The sequence below is a fragment of the Citrus sinensis genome, chromosome 7 (assembly GCF_022201045.2).
Source record: "Citrus sinensis cultivar Valencia sweet orange chromosome 7, DVS_A1.0, whole genome shotgun sequence".
NCBI classification, from domain to species: domain Eukaryota; kingdom Viridiplantae; phylum Streptophyta; class Magnoliopsida; order Sapindales; family Rutaceae; genus Citrus; species Citrus sinensis.
The window spans coordinates 22,203,056-22,221,412 of NC_068562.1; the positions used below are offsets into that span (position 1 = coordinate 22,203,056).

An 18,357-nucleotide genomic window follows, 5' to 3' on the forward strand; every position below is an offset into this window, starting at 1 on the left:
TATTTGTAATATTAGTCTTCTTTATTCTTATTTTCATTTATTTTATAGTTTAATGTGATAAATAAATATTCACTTGTTTAGTAGATGATATATATGAAATTTTTTCGATCTATGAATCTTTATTTTATAAAGTCAAGGGCTTTGTTTATAATGTTGTAAACAATTTTTTATAATAATAAAGACAAAACTATAGTGTAACTGTGGTATAATACCACAATTGTTTTTAGCTATTGGATCCAGCTGTTGCTCTCACCATAGTTAGATCTAATGGGTGAAAACAACTATGGTATGGTACCACAATTGTACCATAGCTGGATTTCAATAATAAAGCTCAGGGTTTTTGGATGCATATATGGATAAAAGAGATAAAATATATAAATTAATGCAATGTACTTTGTATTGAAATATGTATTTTTTTTCTCTTTGAAATTGTTCCTTATTTTATTAAAGGAAAGGATTTTTTATTGAAAAATTACACTATATGTACATATATATTACAATTCAACTTAAATCTATTTATCATTAAAAAAAAAAACTTAAATCGAATTAGAGAATAACCTGCTAGTTGGGTAAACTGATAACTATTCATTGAAGATGAATCAATGGTGGAAATTTCATTTGTTCAAAAGCTAGTTTGGTTATTGATTACCTTAGAAGCCCAGCACGTCCCCACCTCATTTCGTGCGGTGCAAAACAATCATGAGGCTTGGGTAAATTCCAGTTGAGTCCATAGAATTTGGAATTATAATTTTTAGAAATTACTCAAAATATCCCAATTATTGATTGATCTAATAATTTTTCATAAAGTTCAAATAAAATACTTAGACTAACTGACTAATTAACTCACGCGGCCTAACCCTAGAACTAAAGGAGCTGGGTGGCAGCTACCTCACCTCATGAGGCTTGGCTGTGTGCCTCCTCTGCAATCACTATTTGTATACACAATTTAACACGCATATATATGTCTCTGTGTGTGTGTGTGTGTGTGTGAGGAGTATATAACTATATATAATGTATAAATTGCCTTGCCAACTAACAATAGAATAAAATAAGTGTGACTTCTCAGCTTCTCTTGTCTTCATTGGGGGGGGGGGGGGGGGGGGGAGAGAGAGATGTGTATATATTTAGAAAGCTGGGCACCCAACAGAAACCCATTTTGCAAAGCCAAATACATCACCAAATTAACTAAAACAATGGCGTCCTGTTATTGGGTTGCAATATTAGTGATAATAATAGGAGAAGCAGGCTGCTTTGTTGAAGGAGGAAATGTGACATACGATGGAAGATCCCTCATCATTGATGGTCAGAGAAAAATTCTATTCTCTGGTTCTATCCACTATCCTCGCAGCACCCCTCAGGTAACCAAACTCCGACAACTCCTTTTTTTTTTTTTTTGCCATTAATATTGTATTAAAACCTTACCAAGTGAAGTGGCATTAATTCTAAGTTTACTTAATTATCTTTCTTCTTGTTGAGTGTTAATGGTTCACAAAATTCAGGAATTCAGAATAATGAGAGCATTTCATGCAAAAGCCTTGCCTGCTCGTTTAAGAATAGCAACACCTTAGTGGTCAGATAAAATTGTTACAGATCTAGTCTCATTGCTTTTAGAAACGGTCAGGTAGACCTTTCCATATATATATAAGTTTTAGTTACCTCATGTAATAATGTAAGGTATATAATTCTTTCACAGCCGTTTGATGAAAATCCAACAGTTGTGGAAATAACATGATTTTATTACTTTACATTTCTACAATCATTGAATTTTTATCAAACAGTTGTAAAAAAATTACGTAACTTACATAATAATAAGGTAACAAGGTCCGTATATATATTAAATTTTAGAATTCGTATGAGCATTACTGAACACAGAAGAAAGTCTATATATCTTTAATATATATATATATAAAATAAGGAGACTTCCGCAAATGTTTGGTCAAACTACGAGTGTTATTATTATTTTCCCTCCAGACAAATACTCTTTATAGATACAAAAGATAAGACTTTTTGGGTCGGAGAAAGTCGATAGGTCTTTATCCTACTCCTATTACATCACGGGCAACAGAATAAAATGGGTACCCTTTTGATAAGACTTTCCTTTTTCACCTGCTCCTTAATTTTTCAACTTTAGCAGCTCACGGTCACATGCAGCTCATTTTAATTTTTTCGACGTTAGTTCGACAGAATATTTGTTGGCCTGGCTTTGCTTTTGGTTACTGACTGATAGAAAATAATACAAAGCATACAAAAAAAAAATTTGTCTGCAAATGGTCACGAGCAAGATTGAAACATCAATTTGATGAATGCAGATGTGGCCGTCATTGATAGCCAAAGCCAAAGAGGGAGGCCTACACGTTATTCAGACTTATGTCTTTTGGAACCTTCACGAGCCTCAGCCTGGCGAGGTCAGTCAGTCCTCTTGCATTTACTTATTATTTCAAGTACTTCTATCTTAGTTAATTGCCCGAGTTTAAATTCTGAGGAAATGGGGGGGGTATTCTTTTATTTCAAAAAACTATTTAATTTGTCTCTCAAATTAATATTACAGTATGACTTCGGGGGAAGATATGACTTGGTGAAATTCATCAAGGAAATTCAAGCACAAGGCCTTTATGCTTGTCTTACAATTGGACCCTTCATTGAGAGCGAATGGACTTATGGGTAAGTAATTAATTAACTAAATGCCTGTAAATGTTTCAATTCAGAATCCTGAATTTATTAAAATTTGAAAAAGTTATTAAATCGTATAGTTTAATAATATTATGATCAGGAAAGTTATTGAGTTATATAATTTAATAGTGTAATGACAATATATTATTAAATTATATAACTTAATATCTTTTTCAAACTTTAATAAAGTATAAGATCTTAAATCAGTTCTCATTAAGCGTCTTTTTTTTTTCTTTTCTTAATTAGATGTTACATACTACATTACGTTGTTACATAGTATTTAATTAGTATCTGATTTATGTTTTGTATATGCTGCCGTTAATCATCAGGGGATTTCCTTTTTGGTTGCATGATGTCCCGAACATTGTCTATCGAACAGACAACGAGCCCTTCAAGGTATATTTTTACATATATGTCCCCACTTGATCTCCAAACTTCAGTAATTGCCATTAATTAATTTTTGCTTCCAACTTAATTAATAATTGTCCATAAATAAACAAGAAATTAACTAATTTACCAAACTGATGTCCTGGATCACATCTGTGACTGTGAACTTTTCTTTGTTCCATGTTCGATTGCTTTCCGGTGAACATATATAGCATGATTATTGTGTCACATTAAAAAGAATAGCTTTTGGACTGTATGCTTTCCAATTAACGATATTTTTTAGTCTATAAATAAATAAAAATGCTAAAGAGAAAGTGCTCATATAACTGCTAATAGAAACAAGGTAGAATAGTTAATTAAATCGATTTTATCCTATTTCTGTCAATTTTTATGTTTGAATGTGATTGGTAATCTATAAAATTATTACCTTATTACAATCTAGCATTGATTAATACAATTTTTAGGGGTAAAATAGTAAAAGAAATAAAAATATTAAAGTTAATAAAAAATTTTAATAAGGTTTTGGATGATTTGAAACATGAAGGGTGAAATAATTAATGGAACGTGTATTTCTTAAATAATGGATTTTTAATGAAATTATTAAGGAATTAAATAGAATAAACGAACTAAAATTTTAATCTTTTCCGAAATTAAACTTATCTAACTTTTTTAAGAATTTGATATGTATTTACTTTTATCCATTTGTAGTGGGATCTATGTTTTTAAAAATTAAATTACTAAGTTTATATTTCTATAATAATAAGGGGCTACAGTTGGTGTTTTATAGGTAAGATCTTTCTGGAAAATAGAAAGACAAAAGAAAAATAGTTTTAAAAAAATAATAATGTTATATTTACTTAGTTTGGATATTCAGTTTATATCTAATTGATCTGGCAAATAATATATAACCATTTGACTCGCTCAAGTGATAATTAATTGTTAAGTCTTATCATTTTTATTTTAATTAATTGTTAAGTCTTATCATTTTTATTTTAATCGGTGGAATTTTATCCATCATATATCCGTTGCAGTATAAATAAAGTATCTCAACTGAGTAAACAATGATAATTTATATATTTTTTAAAAAAATAATCATTTAAATTTAAATTTTGATTTAATTAAGATATAAATAAATTGCAATTTATTTTTACAACAAAGTTCTTTGTAGTGATTTTATTAATCTAATATATGTAAATAATTAACGTTTTGTAGTTTTACATGCAAAACTTTACAACCAAAATAGTGAACTTGATGAAATCATCAGGTCTATATGCTTCACAAGGAGGACCAATAATACTCTCACAGGTGAGAAAGTGAACTTCATCAATTAATTTCTAAAACTTAAATTTTATAACTGCAAAATTAATCTGACAAATGGCAATTAATTAATGTTGTATTATAGATTGAGAATGAATATCAAAACATAGAGAAAGCTTTTGGTGAAGCAGGACCTTCGTATGTTCGCTGGGCAGCAAAAATGGCGGTCGAGCTTGAAACCGGTGTGCCTTGGGTTATGTGTAAGCAAACTGATGCCCCAGACCCTGTGGTAATTAATTAAGCTTTAATCTTTTTTTTTTTAGAAAAAAAGATAAATAAATTATGGGTAAGAAATTTATTTAGTTATTTATTGGTTAATTTGTGTGATACATGCATGCAGATAAATACATGTAATGGAATGAGATGTGGACAAACTTTTAGCGGGCCGAACTCACCAAATAAGCCATCAATGTGGACAGAAAATTGGACTTCTTTGTATGTTCCGTAACTTTTGTTTTGGAGTTAATTTCTTTCATTATTTTTTATTATTCAAATAACTCCATTTTTTTTTTAAATTATCCTTGTTAAATGATAAAAATTTAAATAAAAGTATAAACGATGCTAGAAATCTTAACCATCTTCCATCAATATTATCACCACCTCAAGCCACCATTCTTTTATCATTTATTCCAATCTCAACCGCTTTATTGCTAGCCTATTCTTATGATTTATTGTTCATTCCAATTAATTTATAATTTCTTGATTCTTATACTAAAGTTATTCTTTGTTTCCTTTCATTCTATATTAGTTTTGATTTCGATATTATCAAAATTAATTCAAATAAATGAGGAGCTCTAGTTCGCAGTTGTTGGAAAATTTGTTAGTAGCATCAATCGACGGCTAAAAGCTAGTAGTACAGTAGCTTGAGGTTGTAACTGCCGTGCAAAAGGACAAATAGAAACATGGGTAGGGTAACTCTTCTTTCGTCGCTAGGGTTTAGGCTAATTATACAATAGGCTAGTAGTTTTAAAAATTAATCAAAATGCGATGTTATTTTATTTATTATTTTCAAAAAATAATGACACGGATATTTTGAATAGTTTTTTGAAAATATAGGAGGAATTGATCGGGTAATTGGGTCAAATGCTGAGGATCAAATTAGAAATTGGTATTAATTTTTATTTTGTAAACAGTTTAATATTATAATACAATTTATATAAACCCATGAAAATATAAGTAAGTTCAAGAAGTCTAATACAATTAAGCGTATGATAGAAAATCAAAGAAAATTAAATCTCCCGACCATTAGGTAGATTTAAACCATCTACCTTATTCGTAAGAGGAGGATGTGTGGATCAATTCAAATAAGAGTTTGTTAGTAAATTTTTATTAAGCTAAGCTAACATATAAATGCTTTTTTTTTTCCCTCCCCCTTTTTAAAATCTTTTGAAGCTATCAAGTTTATGGAGGAGAACCTTACATAAGGTCCGCAGAAGACATAGCATTTCATGTCACACTTTTTATTGCAAAAAATGGAAGCTACATCAACTACTACATGGTATATAAGCAATCTCAATATCTCTTTTAATTAATTTTAATCATCCATGCTTTAATTTAATTAACGTATACAACAGTATCATGGAGGAACGAACTTTGGAAGAACAGCATCTGCCTACATCATAACAAGTTATTACGATCAGGCTCCATTAGACGAATATGGTAATGATGAAATAATTACTTTTAGAGATAGATTGATAAATCCAACCAAACTTTTTTTTTTTTTTTGTTTTTCGTTTTTTGCACGTTCATATTTAATTACTTAAAATATATTACAGGTTTAACGAGGCAGCCCAAATGGGGGCATCTTAAGGAATTGCACGGCGCCATTAATTCATGCTCTGAAACTTTGTTGCAGGGGAACCCGAGTAATTTTTCACTAGGTCAGCTTCAAGAGGTATCATATGCATATCAATCCAATTCTTTCGTTAATATTACTATTGCTATTATTATTACTATTATTTTGGTAATCCGCTATTAAATTTTGAATCCGACTATGATGTCCTAAGGATATTGTACCTTATAAAATTTTCTGATCATATGACGATATTTAGATTCTAGAATACTTCTTGGGGTACCATAATCATAACTTTATATTTCAATTAAATAATACACACAACAAATTAATGATATTAATGGTGATGAGGTATTATGTGTTGATTAGGCCTATGTTTTTGAAGAAGAAGCAGGAGGAGGATGTGTTGCATTTCTCATAAACAATGATGGAAGAGATGATAATGCTACGGTTCAATTCCGGAACATGTCATTTCAGCTGCCACCAAAGTCCATTACTATTTTACCCGATTGTATAAATGTCATCTTCAACACAGCAAAGGTAATTAAATTCATTATAACTTCAAACGAACATGGTTACACGTTAAGTAGATTACATATTTCATAAATGATGTATAGGTTAATGTGGTGTACAATGAGAGAAGAACAAATGTAAGTGAAGTGTTCAATGAAGCAGAACGATGGCAACAATTTAAAGATCTGATTCCAAACTTCTTAGACACTCCATTGAAAGCAGATACACTGTTAGAGCACATGAATACAACCAAAGATAAATCTGATTATCTTTGGTATACTTTCAGGTATGCATAATATTAAGTAGTTTTTGTTTTTTTTTTTAATGAAATTTGAATGTGTCTGAATTTTTTAAAAATTTGAATGGGTCTAAATACAAATATCTTAATGCCATTTTTTTAAAAATATCTAAATGTAAATAGTATCTTGTTTGTTTTTATAAATAAAAAGATTTTACGCATTATTATTTGACATTTATGTCCTTGTGTATTAAAATAAAAAAAAGGATTAGGTTTTATAGTTTAGGAAATAAGCACTTTTAGAGATATTTTTGGAATATAATATTTACTTCTTTTTTCTATTAAGATAAAAGTCATAAAAATTTACTTTTTTCTATTCAAATGTAAATGTGTGAAAATCATACATAAACTACAAAAAATAAACAAGTGAAATTTAAAAAGGTCTAAAATTAATAAAATTTTAAACTTTAGATATTTAACAAACAAGTCCCAAATTATGATCAGGTTCGGACATCTAAATTTTACACAATTTGACTTTGAACTACGATCAAATTAAGTTGCAAAATGTCGTAGAAATATTTTTATAATATTATACTACTTTGATTATAGTTCAAATCCTTATGTCTACACCTATGCACCGTATGTAAAAAATTAACTATTGTTTAAAGTCTAATTATTGTTTATATTTCATGAAATTTTAATAAAAACTACTATTTTAATTTGATCAAGAACATATATTGGTAAATGCTTCTAACAGCTTTCAAACCAATTCATCTTGCACTGAACCAGTACTTCATGTGGAGTCTCTTGCACATGTTGCACATGCTTTTGTCAACAACGTATATGCAGGCAAGTAATTAAACTTCATAATCCTCTTGTTAATTTTTTTTATTAAAAAATCAAATATTTATTTTAATTAATTAATATTTGCAGGTACTGCCCATGGAAACCATGATGTGAAGAAATTTACAATGGATATTCCAGTCGATCTAAACGATGGGATGAACAATATTTCCATACTCAGCGTCATGGTTGGATTGCCTGTAAGCTATTAATTAATTTAATTTCACCATGAAATAATATATGCTTCTTTGACTAATTTATTATCTACATATTTAAAACAAAAACAAATTTATTATCTTCAGGATTCAGGAGCTTTTCTTGAGAAAAGATTTGCTGGCCTTGCTACAGTGGAAATACATTGTGGTGATATGGAGAACTCGTATAATTTCACGAATAACTATACTTGGGGATATGAGGTAACTAACATTAAAAATTTGGATCCACTACTGATCTGATTTGAATTTTTCTGATTTTTTAAAATTATATCACTCATGAGGACAGAGCCAATGCAAGGCAAGTGGGGCAAATGCTCTTACTAGATTTCAAAATCCTCAAATTTAAGTTAATGCTTTAAGCTATTGACCCCACGAATCTAAATGATTTGAGTGTTTGTTTAGCTACCATAATTGCTTATTTAATTTTATAATTTTTTTAAAATTTTATTATTATTATTTTTTCAGTAGAGTTTTTAAAAATTAAATAACTTGTTTTACCTCTCTTAACAAAAGTTTAAATTTTGAGAATATATTTCTTTACTTACTTGACAATTTTATTTCATAATATAATTTAAAAAACTTACTTGTTAAAGTAATTTTACAATTTTTTTAAAAAATTCTTATTAAGAACCAAACAATTAATTTTTTTTATAAACTTTTATTTTTTAAAGTTCTATTTCAATAAACTCTATTTAAAGAACTATAACAAACAGAACGTAAATCTTTACTCCCATATATGAGTCAAAGTTAGCGGCACATTTCTATCTACTAGTACCCAAAAAATAATCAAATTATTTATTTCACCTCCTTAAAAGATTACCCTTTGAAAGCTTTTTGTATCTAACAATCTGACGAAAGAAGAAAAAAACGAATCATATGGATCTACTTTTCTTGAAATTTGCCTCATCTAAGTTAAATTTCTGACTCCTTCACTAGTCACGTTAATTAAGAGTTAATTTTATACATATTTATTATTCAATAACTATCAATAATGTAACTTTACAAAAAAAAAAAAAAAAAAATCAACAGTTGATTCAAATTCTTGAGTTATAATCCTTGAACGTAGGTTGGGCTATTGGGAGAGAAATTACAAATATACAATACTGAGCAGAATTTGGAAAATGCTCCTGAGTGGACTAAGATTGATCAATATCTCTCCAGTAAACAACCACTTACGTGGTACAAGGTAAGTACACGTACACACTGGATTTTGTGTTATTAATTAATTTATAAGATTATTTACCTCGCAATTAACAATTAGCTTGTAATTAATGATTGATTAAAATGGATGATTAATTAGCAGACTGCGTTTGATGCACCCGTTGGGGATGATCCGGTGGCCCTAAATCTCAGCTCAATGGGCAAAGGTGAAGCCTGGGTTAATGGACTGAGTGTTGGCCGTTACTGGGTTTCATTTTACACTTCTGAAGGAAATTCTTCACAAACTTTGTACGTATATATCTACTTTCTTCATACATATACTTGATTGCTAGAATAGAGAACGACATTTAAGCTCCTCCTAACACTTATAATTTAGTTTCTTGATAAATTTTACTTCATTATGGTATCGGAAAAAAAAAAAAAATCATTGTTTAGGTCCATAAAGCATATATTTAAGTATTTTAAGCTTCTTGAAATTAGGCTTAATTTCAAGAATTTTTTGAATTGACATAATTATCTCCCTTTTATAGTTTGAAAACACAATGATCCTTCCCTTACAGTTTTAAATGTATTTTTTTAAAAAAATTTATACCTTGATAATCAATTTGTAAGTTAATAATTCACATTTATACTCCGACCGTATAAATACGTATGCATTTCTATTATTATTTTAACACCATATACAAAATGCCCCCAAGGGCCTGTTCAAGTAGGATTTTTTATTTAATTGTATTTGATTGACTGTTCAGTTCAAATTTCTTGCCCCTTTTCCTTTTGAAGAACATAAAAACACCATAAACAAAATAGGTATTAAAAATTCATCAGATATCTAAATGATTAAAATAAATTTTAAATTGATAAAAAATGAAAATTAGTGAACGATCCAGATGATAAAAATAAATTCTAAAAATCGATGCAAGTGTCATCCTCATGTTGTAAAAATTTGGCATGCAACGGCTCTTAAGGAGACTTTTACTTATGATTACATAAATATCTTAATTTGCAGGTATCATGTGCCTCGATCCTTTCTCAAAAGTACTGAAAATGTATTGGTTTTGATGGAAGAATTTGGAGGGGATCCACTTCATATATCTGTAGAGACCATTTCACTCACTAACTTATGCCAACCCAGCTTTATATCTAACCATTACATCCCTTCATGATTGGTGTGTCTCACTATTGATCAATAGAAATAGCACCTTATTACTTTTTTTTTTAATTCGATTAATAATAATAATTTCTTTATAGATAAAGCTTCTTGAAATATTTTTTAAGTGATTCCATTTGCAATGTTCAAGAAATTTCAATATTTTTCTTTATCTTAATGAATGGGATGATTTAGGTCTCCGTTTGAGATTAAGGTGTTGTAACTTTTAAGCTATAACTGTTATGAAAAAAAAATTATAACTATCAAACAAAAGTTAATAAGATATAGTAAATATAAATTTTAAATAATAATTATAAAAAAATTATTAAAGATATAATAGATTTTTCATTATATAAGTGAAAAATCATATCAATATAGTTTAAAAGATACAGCAGTTAGTGTTTACCAAACACTCTAGTGCTGTAACTTTTAAGTTACAACTGCCAAACTCCAATTCCAAACGCACCCTTAATCGGTTCAAATTAATCTAAGAGGATATTTTTAATGTAAAAGTGTAGAATGATCAAGTGCAAGTTAATAAAGAATTAGATCTACTTGATGAATGATGAATAAGAATGGCCGACAGATCCAAGATTTTGATCTGGAAGGGATAAGATGAAATAATAAACCATACTGAAACAACTAATTATTTTGTTGAATGCCTTAATTTTAAAGCTCAACCTAAGAAAAATAAATTATATAAACGTGGGAGAAGATAAAATTGTCAGAACAAGAAACATTTGGTGAAAATCATCTCCTATAATTTAGTTACAACTATCGTAACTTGACCCATTAATGACCATTATGCCAATATAATTGAATGACATGGATCATGATGTAGATGTGTAGTATAGAAATTTCATGCAATGTGATTTTAACATGCTTATTTTCAATTAGTCTACTTTAAACCTTTGTGAAATCAAACCATACTAAAATTAGAGTGTGGATAAATCAAAACTTTATTTCTGCAGAAAATAACATGAAATATTCATAAATTGAAATAACTGAAAAAATGTCTATATTATAAGAGTATCTAAAATCACAAACTCTCACTAGAACTGAATATTTTTAATGACACGACACCCATATGAGCAGTGTGCTCACGAAACATCTTAGGTGACAATCCCTTAATAAGCAGATTCACAATCATGGAGTTTGTGTCGATGTGCTCTATAGTCAATTGTTCACTCTAAACTCTTTCTTTAACGACTAGGAACCTGATGTCTATATACTTCGACTTCGTTGAGCTCCTGTTATAATTTGAATACAACACTGCTGACTTGTTGTCATAAATAATTTGGGCGGTCTAGTAGTACCGTCTATTATTGGCAGCTGGTGACAAAATTCTGTATACATATTTCGTGATTGAATGCCTCATAACATGCTATGAAGCCCTGCTGCCATCATTGAAGAGGTTATAAGAGACTATTTAGCACTATTCCAGGAAACAACACCCCCATATAGCAGATAGATGTAACCGGATCTGGATTTCATACTATCTTGGCATCCAGTAAAATCAGAGCTAGTATACTCGACGATTTTAAGCTAATCTGATCTTCGATATGTGAGCATGTAACCTTTTATTCCCTGTAATTATCGGAAGACCCGCTTGGCTGCTTTCCAATGGTCTACTCTTAGATTACTTAAATATCTACCCAACATTCCAGTAACGTATGCAATATCGATTGTATATAGACCTGAGCATATATTCGACTTCCAACTGCTGACACATAAAGGATTTTCTGCATTTCTTTCTCCTCAAAATAATTGTTGATGTACTGATTGAAACTAAACTTGTCTCTTTTAGCCATAGAGTTATCACCTGGTTTGCAATTTTACAAGCTATATTTGTTTTAAAACTGTTTCGGTATAACTTTTTTGTGACAATCTAATAATACCCCAGGAGTGATCCTGGTGTATTTGTTTGCCTAATATAAAAGAGGTGTCACAAAGATCTTTCATCTCAAAGTTCTTAGTTAGAAATCTCTTGGTGTCGTACTATAAACCTATATCGTTGCTGGCAAGAAAAAGGCCATCGATATAAAACCGAAAAAATATACTTGCTTCCACAGGACTTATGGTATATGCAATCTTTGACCAAATTCACCTCAAAATCGAATGAGATGATCACTTGATGAAACTTGAAATATCATTTTTGAGGTGCTTGCTCGAGCCCATAGATGGATTTCTTAAGTTTGCAAACCACATTCTTTGGATCTCCTGATACAAAGTTTTGTGGTTGGACCAATTAAGAAACACACTCTTAACATCCATATGATGTAATTAAAGATTCAAATGCACCACCAATGCCATTACAATTCTGAAATAGTCTTTAAAAAAAATCGGAGAGAAAGTCTTTTTATAGTCAATGCATTCTTTTTGTGTGAAGCCCTTTACGACAAGACGCACTTTGTACCTCTCCATATTGCTTTTTGAATATCTCTTATTGTTAAAAATTAATTTGCAACGTACTTTTTGGTAATGGAAAAAGATCACATACGTCATTGTCCTTTATAGACTTCATCTCCTCATTTATAGCATCAATCCACTCCTGAGAGTTATAACTTTCAATGGCCTGATGGATCACTCTAATGTCTCATGTTCTTGGAGAAATGCAATGTAATCATATGGTATTGCATTTCTCTTTTTTCTAGTGGATCTCCTTAATGGCATAAGTTTTTGAGGTGGTTTGTTCTTCTAGAATAATTTTTTGTATAAGGAGTTCTATGACATTGTGTTGATTTGCTGTGTCCTAAACAAAGTCAGGAATCAGACCCTGATTAATGCCAATAAAATCTATAGGAATATCAACATCTTCAAAGACAAAGTCCCTCTTTGTATCTCCCCTAGAAACTTGACATCCTCAAAGAACTGAGCATTTCCCGACTCGAAAATCGATTTAGTTGTGGGATCACAAAACTTGTAGCATTGGATTTTTCAGAGTATCCAATAAAATAACAACTTATTGTCTTTGAGTTTGGTTTCTTCTTATTAGGCCTATAAGGCCTTACCTCAGCTGGCCATCCCTAAACATGCAAGTGTTTTAAACTAGGTTTTTTACCTGTTTAAAGCTTGTAACGGTTTTGGCAGTCATTTTAGTTGAAATCCTGCTAAGGACATACTCAGTAGTCTTAAGTGCTTCTCCTCATAGTCATTCTAGTAAGGTAGAATAACAAATCATACTCCTTACCATGTCGTTAAGTGTCATATTTTGTGTTTTAGCAACATCATTCATAATGGGTGAATGCGGCATAATATACTATGAGACAATACTACATTCCTCTAGGAATTTAACAAATGATCTTGAATGTTGTTCATCTGAACCATCATATTTGCCATAATATTCACCACAATGGTCAGATTTGACGCTTTTGATTCTTTTGTCGAGTTGATTTTCAACTTCAGCCTTAAAATTTTTGAACATATCCTAGGATTGTGACTTTTCTTGTCATATATAAAAAAATCGTTTACATATGTTATAAAATATTGTTGACCAATCCAAGTAGTAAGAGAATGCCCACAAATATCCGTATGTATGAGTTCTAAGATGTTTATAGTCTTGTTGGTTTTAAATCTCCTTTTATTGTTTTGTTTTCCCTTGATACAGTTAAAACAAATATCAAATGTAAAACTCCAAGGGGTCAAGAATTTTGTCTGACACACGTCTTTCTATCCTCCATCTGGAGATATGACCCAATTTCCGGTGCTATAACACAACTAAATTCTCATTAGTTAATTTTCTTTTTATACCTTGTGTACTTAATTGTAGGAATTCATTAAAAGAAGCAATCATATCAAGCATATAAAGATTATCATCACCTGACAAAGAACTAGAACCAATTAGTTTTGAATCACTAAACAAACTGAATTTTTCATTCCCAAATGAAGAAGAAAAGCCAGACTTGTCCAAGTTAGAAATAGATGTCAAATTCCGTCTAAAGACGAAATAATAAATTTTCATTGAGATCTAATAAAATATGGTTTTTAATAATAATTTAAAATTTTCAATTACTTCAACTTCAACCTTCTGCCATCACCTACATAGATGTATCTTTCATTATTATTGAGCTTTTGACAGTTCAAGAAACCCTGAATAGACACATTGATGTGAATTGTTGTGCTAGAATCTGTCCACCATGTATGTCAAGGCACTGAAGTTAAATTAACATTATAACAAACCAAATTAAGAGGCATACCTTTCTTGACATGCCATGTGTGATAATTGGTGCAATACTTCTTCTTATGCCTTTTGGCTCTACAGAAGAAACAACTAGCACCTTTTGAATCACCCAATTTCTTTTGTTGTTTCTTTTGAGGTACTGTGCCTGTAGTTTTCTTACCTTTATTACTTTAGTTGCCCTTGTCCTTACTCCTAGAGGTAGAGGCTAGTTGAACACTTTCTACCTTATCTTTCTTCAACCTATCCTCTTTCTGAACACAGTGTGGTATGAGCTCATTCAAAGGCTAAGTCTCTTTTTGACAGTTATAGCTCCCCTTAAATTGGTTAAATTGTGTTGGTAAGGATATTAATCAGATGCACTAGCAAGTCCTCAGAGTGTTTAAGCTTAAGTGCTCTTAACTTAGAAACAAGATGAGACATATCCATGATGTACTTTCTGATAGTGCCTTTACTCGTATAGCCTATTAAAATTAGGCTTGTCAAGAGCGTACCAATTTCAGCCTTTTTATCTTTGGCAAATCTCTGTTCAATCTCTGCAAGAAACTCGTTAGCTGTAGTTGTTTTTTCAAACATTGAGCCCCTGAATGCTTTCGAAATGGCCTTCTTCATGATCATGATACACATGTGATTTGATCTCTCCTACCTTTCTATTTTTGTTATCGTCAGGTGTACTTTTATCCGTAAAAGGTGGGGGAGAATCAACCCCTAACACAAAGTTGAAATCCATGACTGCGAGAACTATTAAGAGGTTCTCTTGTCAGGACTTGAATTTAGAGCCATTTAGCATAGAAATGGAATTGATTTTGAAAGTAATATTAGCAGCAGTCATAACTGAATAGAGAACAACAAACAAATAAAACAAGCTCATGTGAGTCTAAAAAAAAAAATTCAAATAAAGGTAAACCCCATCTCAGGATATTAGATACTCCATTAATTTTCCATCTTTGGAGGAATGTATTTACTTGTAAGTGATATCTTGGTGTAGTCATTAAACACTGATAATAAAAACAAGTTAAATAATAAATCATTCTTTGGGCCAATTTATTATTTGCATGTAAAAATAAATAATCATCACGTGTTTATTACCACAGGTGAACATACAATTTTGTCAAATATTGACTTTTCTTTGGGCTGATCAATATTCATAGAAATTACATACAAACAATCATTTATATTCCAAAATAAATTAATTTTTACAAGAGAGGTTACTTTGGTGACATGTTACTTCGATTAATTCATCTCAAAATATATATTAAATATACCAATATTTGAATTTAAAATTGCATAAAAAAATTACCTTAAAATAATAAAAAATTCAGTCAAAGTCTGGTTGGCGGTCAGTCATTGACTGATCACTTATTGACCAGTCAAACATTAAGTGGTCGGGTTAACCTGAATCGGATCGTAATCTAGCCCCCCTCAAACGGGTTAAGGTTGAATTGAGTAAACCGAATTGGATCTTAAACCAACCCTAACCCTAACTTTTTTTTTTCTTTTTATCATGTGGTAGCCATGGCTATCGCTCCTTCTTTCCTTATACAACGGTCGTGGCTGCCAATTCTCATAATCTGCTGTCCTGGCGCAGTCGGATGGCCACGTCTACCCCTCTTTTTTTTTTTTTTTCCCGAGCCGCTGCTTTTATTGCGGCTCTTTTTTCCTGACGCGATCTAGACCACTCAAGTCAGTGCTGATGATGCTGGTAATGGCAAGGGCTGCCGTTGGCCTAAACTCTTTTCCTCATACCAAATTTCAAATTTCAAAATATTGAATTTTTTTAATCCCTAAAAAAATAATCACAATCTTTCTCAAATTCAATGATACCAAGTTCGAGAAAACCAAAACTTTATTCATTAATGGAAAATAAATTTGATTCTCGATGATTCAACATAAAGAGGCGCTAATACCACTTGTTAGAATAAGAAATTTTTTAGTGAAAACCATCACCTATAACCAAGAATATTCATGTTGTATCACTAAGAATCAATAACAAATATGCGGAAGCGTATCTGGATCCATAATACTTAATTACTCTCTGGAGTAGTGTGATTGGACTTCCAGATCAACACCTTCTCTTAAGGAATCTTTTAAGTTTCTCTATACTCTCTGTTTCTGATAATGGATTGTCAGAAAGAATAGAATGATATGTGTGACCTGAGAACCATGACCACTTATATAGATAACTTTCCTATTGTTTTTAAGAATTCATATTTCGACTCATTATAGAAATAGAAATTTACCCTTAAATCTCTACACATTAAAGGCCCACACCCTATCAAATACATTAAAGCTTATAATATCGAAAAACTTAATAGATCACTTTTAATTGAGCATAACCTTATATGACAGTCCGCAACAACACATAATTATTCATATATAAGTTTAACATTAAACTAAAGATCTAACAATACTATATTAAAAATCTAACAAAAATAATTTTATAAGAATGATTGAAAGAGACATTATATATATAGCTAATAAGAGAACCCACATTTTAGTTTAAAGTGCCGAATCCCTATTTAAAGAGAAAAACTTACATGCATTAGCCAACATCACTTTAGCAGATTGAAGTGGTGCATCGACCAATAGAAGTTTGTAATTTTAGAAGGGCCTAATAAGACCCATTCGACTTTAATTGACAGAAATTTTAAAAAATAAAAATTGATGGGATCCATTCGATTACCTACCTAAAAATATACAATGATTGGTTAGTCTTATCACCTCATCACTAGTGTAATTAATTTTTTTCCTAAAGTGAAATTTAAAGTGAAATTAGCTTATTAGTTCCTCTCATAGTCTCATCAATTAGGGCGAGTGAAACTTTTGCAGGCTTGTAGATGATATTCATTAATTGGTGACGCATTACAAAGATTTCCAATTTTTGACTATCAATTTCACCTGCTCACCCTATTTGAGCAAATTCAACATCAATTGATCAACAACTTATGAAGACTACAGCTGACTACAGCTGGCTGGGAGAGTCAAATTTCAGATCTTGTTATTGTAAAAGACTATGAGGACCTTATTGTAATTATCCCAATGCTCTGATTTCTGATCGCATACGTGATCCGTCGGCGGTCGGCCCCATGTTTCCACGTTGCATTTAATAATTTTCAGTTTCATTAATTTTATAAGGTTACTCAAATTCTAGATAAAGATTCCTCACCATATAAATATGGTATTAAAATTAAGAGTGATATAGAGTCACAAATTTTTACGTAAATTTATTTTGTATAAATTGATATGATATTAATTTATTAATTAAATAAAAATATAAAATAATAAAAATAAATTATGTGGATCAAGATATATTTAATTCAACCAATTATATTATATCATATCAGTTTATACAAGATAAGCTTGTACAAAAATTTATGGGTTTATTATTAATCTAAAATTAAATATCAGAGTTCGTTTTCATTTCTCGTTAATTACAAAAGATTCTACCACAATAAAATAAATTACTGATGCAAGACACAATAAACAAGTTGGTATGCAATCTAGACTTCTGTTTTTATTTCTGTTGGTTTAATAAAATAAAAAAAGTAACTTGATATTTTAATGAGAATTTATAGCTTTTATTTCATTTTATTTTTTATTGTTTCAAGAAAGAAGAAAAAAAGAAAAAAAAAATCTTTATGGCAGGTAGGTAGCATGCATGTTTGGACAACCCATATGAGATGACTTTAATTTTCATGTCCCTTTCCTCGTAATTGTGGGGCTTCCATCATACACATTGATCTACCATGAAGATTAAAATTGAAAATAAAAAGGAAATTTAATCTTTTTAAAAAGTAATATAATTGACGGAAAAAGCCCAAAAGAAATTGAATTAATTTTAAATTTAACTTGGATAGAAATTAAGAAATAGGTAATGCAAAATTGAAGATATTTTTA

The 18,357-nt window shown here is 30.3% G+C and overlaps 1 protein-coding gene across 2 annotated transcripts; it reads left to right on the plus strand.

Annotated features, from left to right (window-relative positions):
• Positions 1-300: 300 nt before the first annotated feature.
• On the plus strand, positions 301-10,481 carry LOC102628169 (beta-galactosidase 6). Of its 2 annotated transcripts, none has more exons than XM_015528739.3 (18): positions 301-1,358; positions 2,310-2,405; positions 2,549-2,661; positions 3,000-3,066; positions 4,270-4,362; positions 4,460-4,603; positions 4,715-4,809; positions 5,767-5,872; positions 5,949-6,033; positions 6,150-6,268; positions 6,536-6,706; positions 6,784-6,965; positions 7,675-7,766; positions 7,851-7,960; positions 8,063-8,176; positions 9,042-9,161; positions 9,276-9,424; positions 10,143-10,481. In XM_015528739.3, exons 1-18 carry the CDS (start codon positions 1,113-1,115, stop codon positions 10,297-10,299), a joined length of 2,259 nt encoding a protein of 752 aa, XP_015384225.1. In that variant the 5' UTR covers positions 301-1,112; the 3' UTR covers positions 10,300-10,481. The 2 variants fall into 2 exon arrangements, with proteins under 2 accessions (XP_015384225.1, XP_006464973.2); XM_006464910.4 differs by having other exon boundaries at positions 303-1,358; positions 9,279-9,424.
• Positions 10,482-18,357: the final 7,876 nt, after the last annotated feature.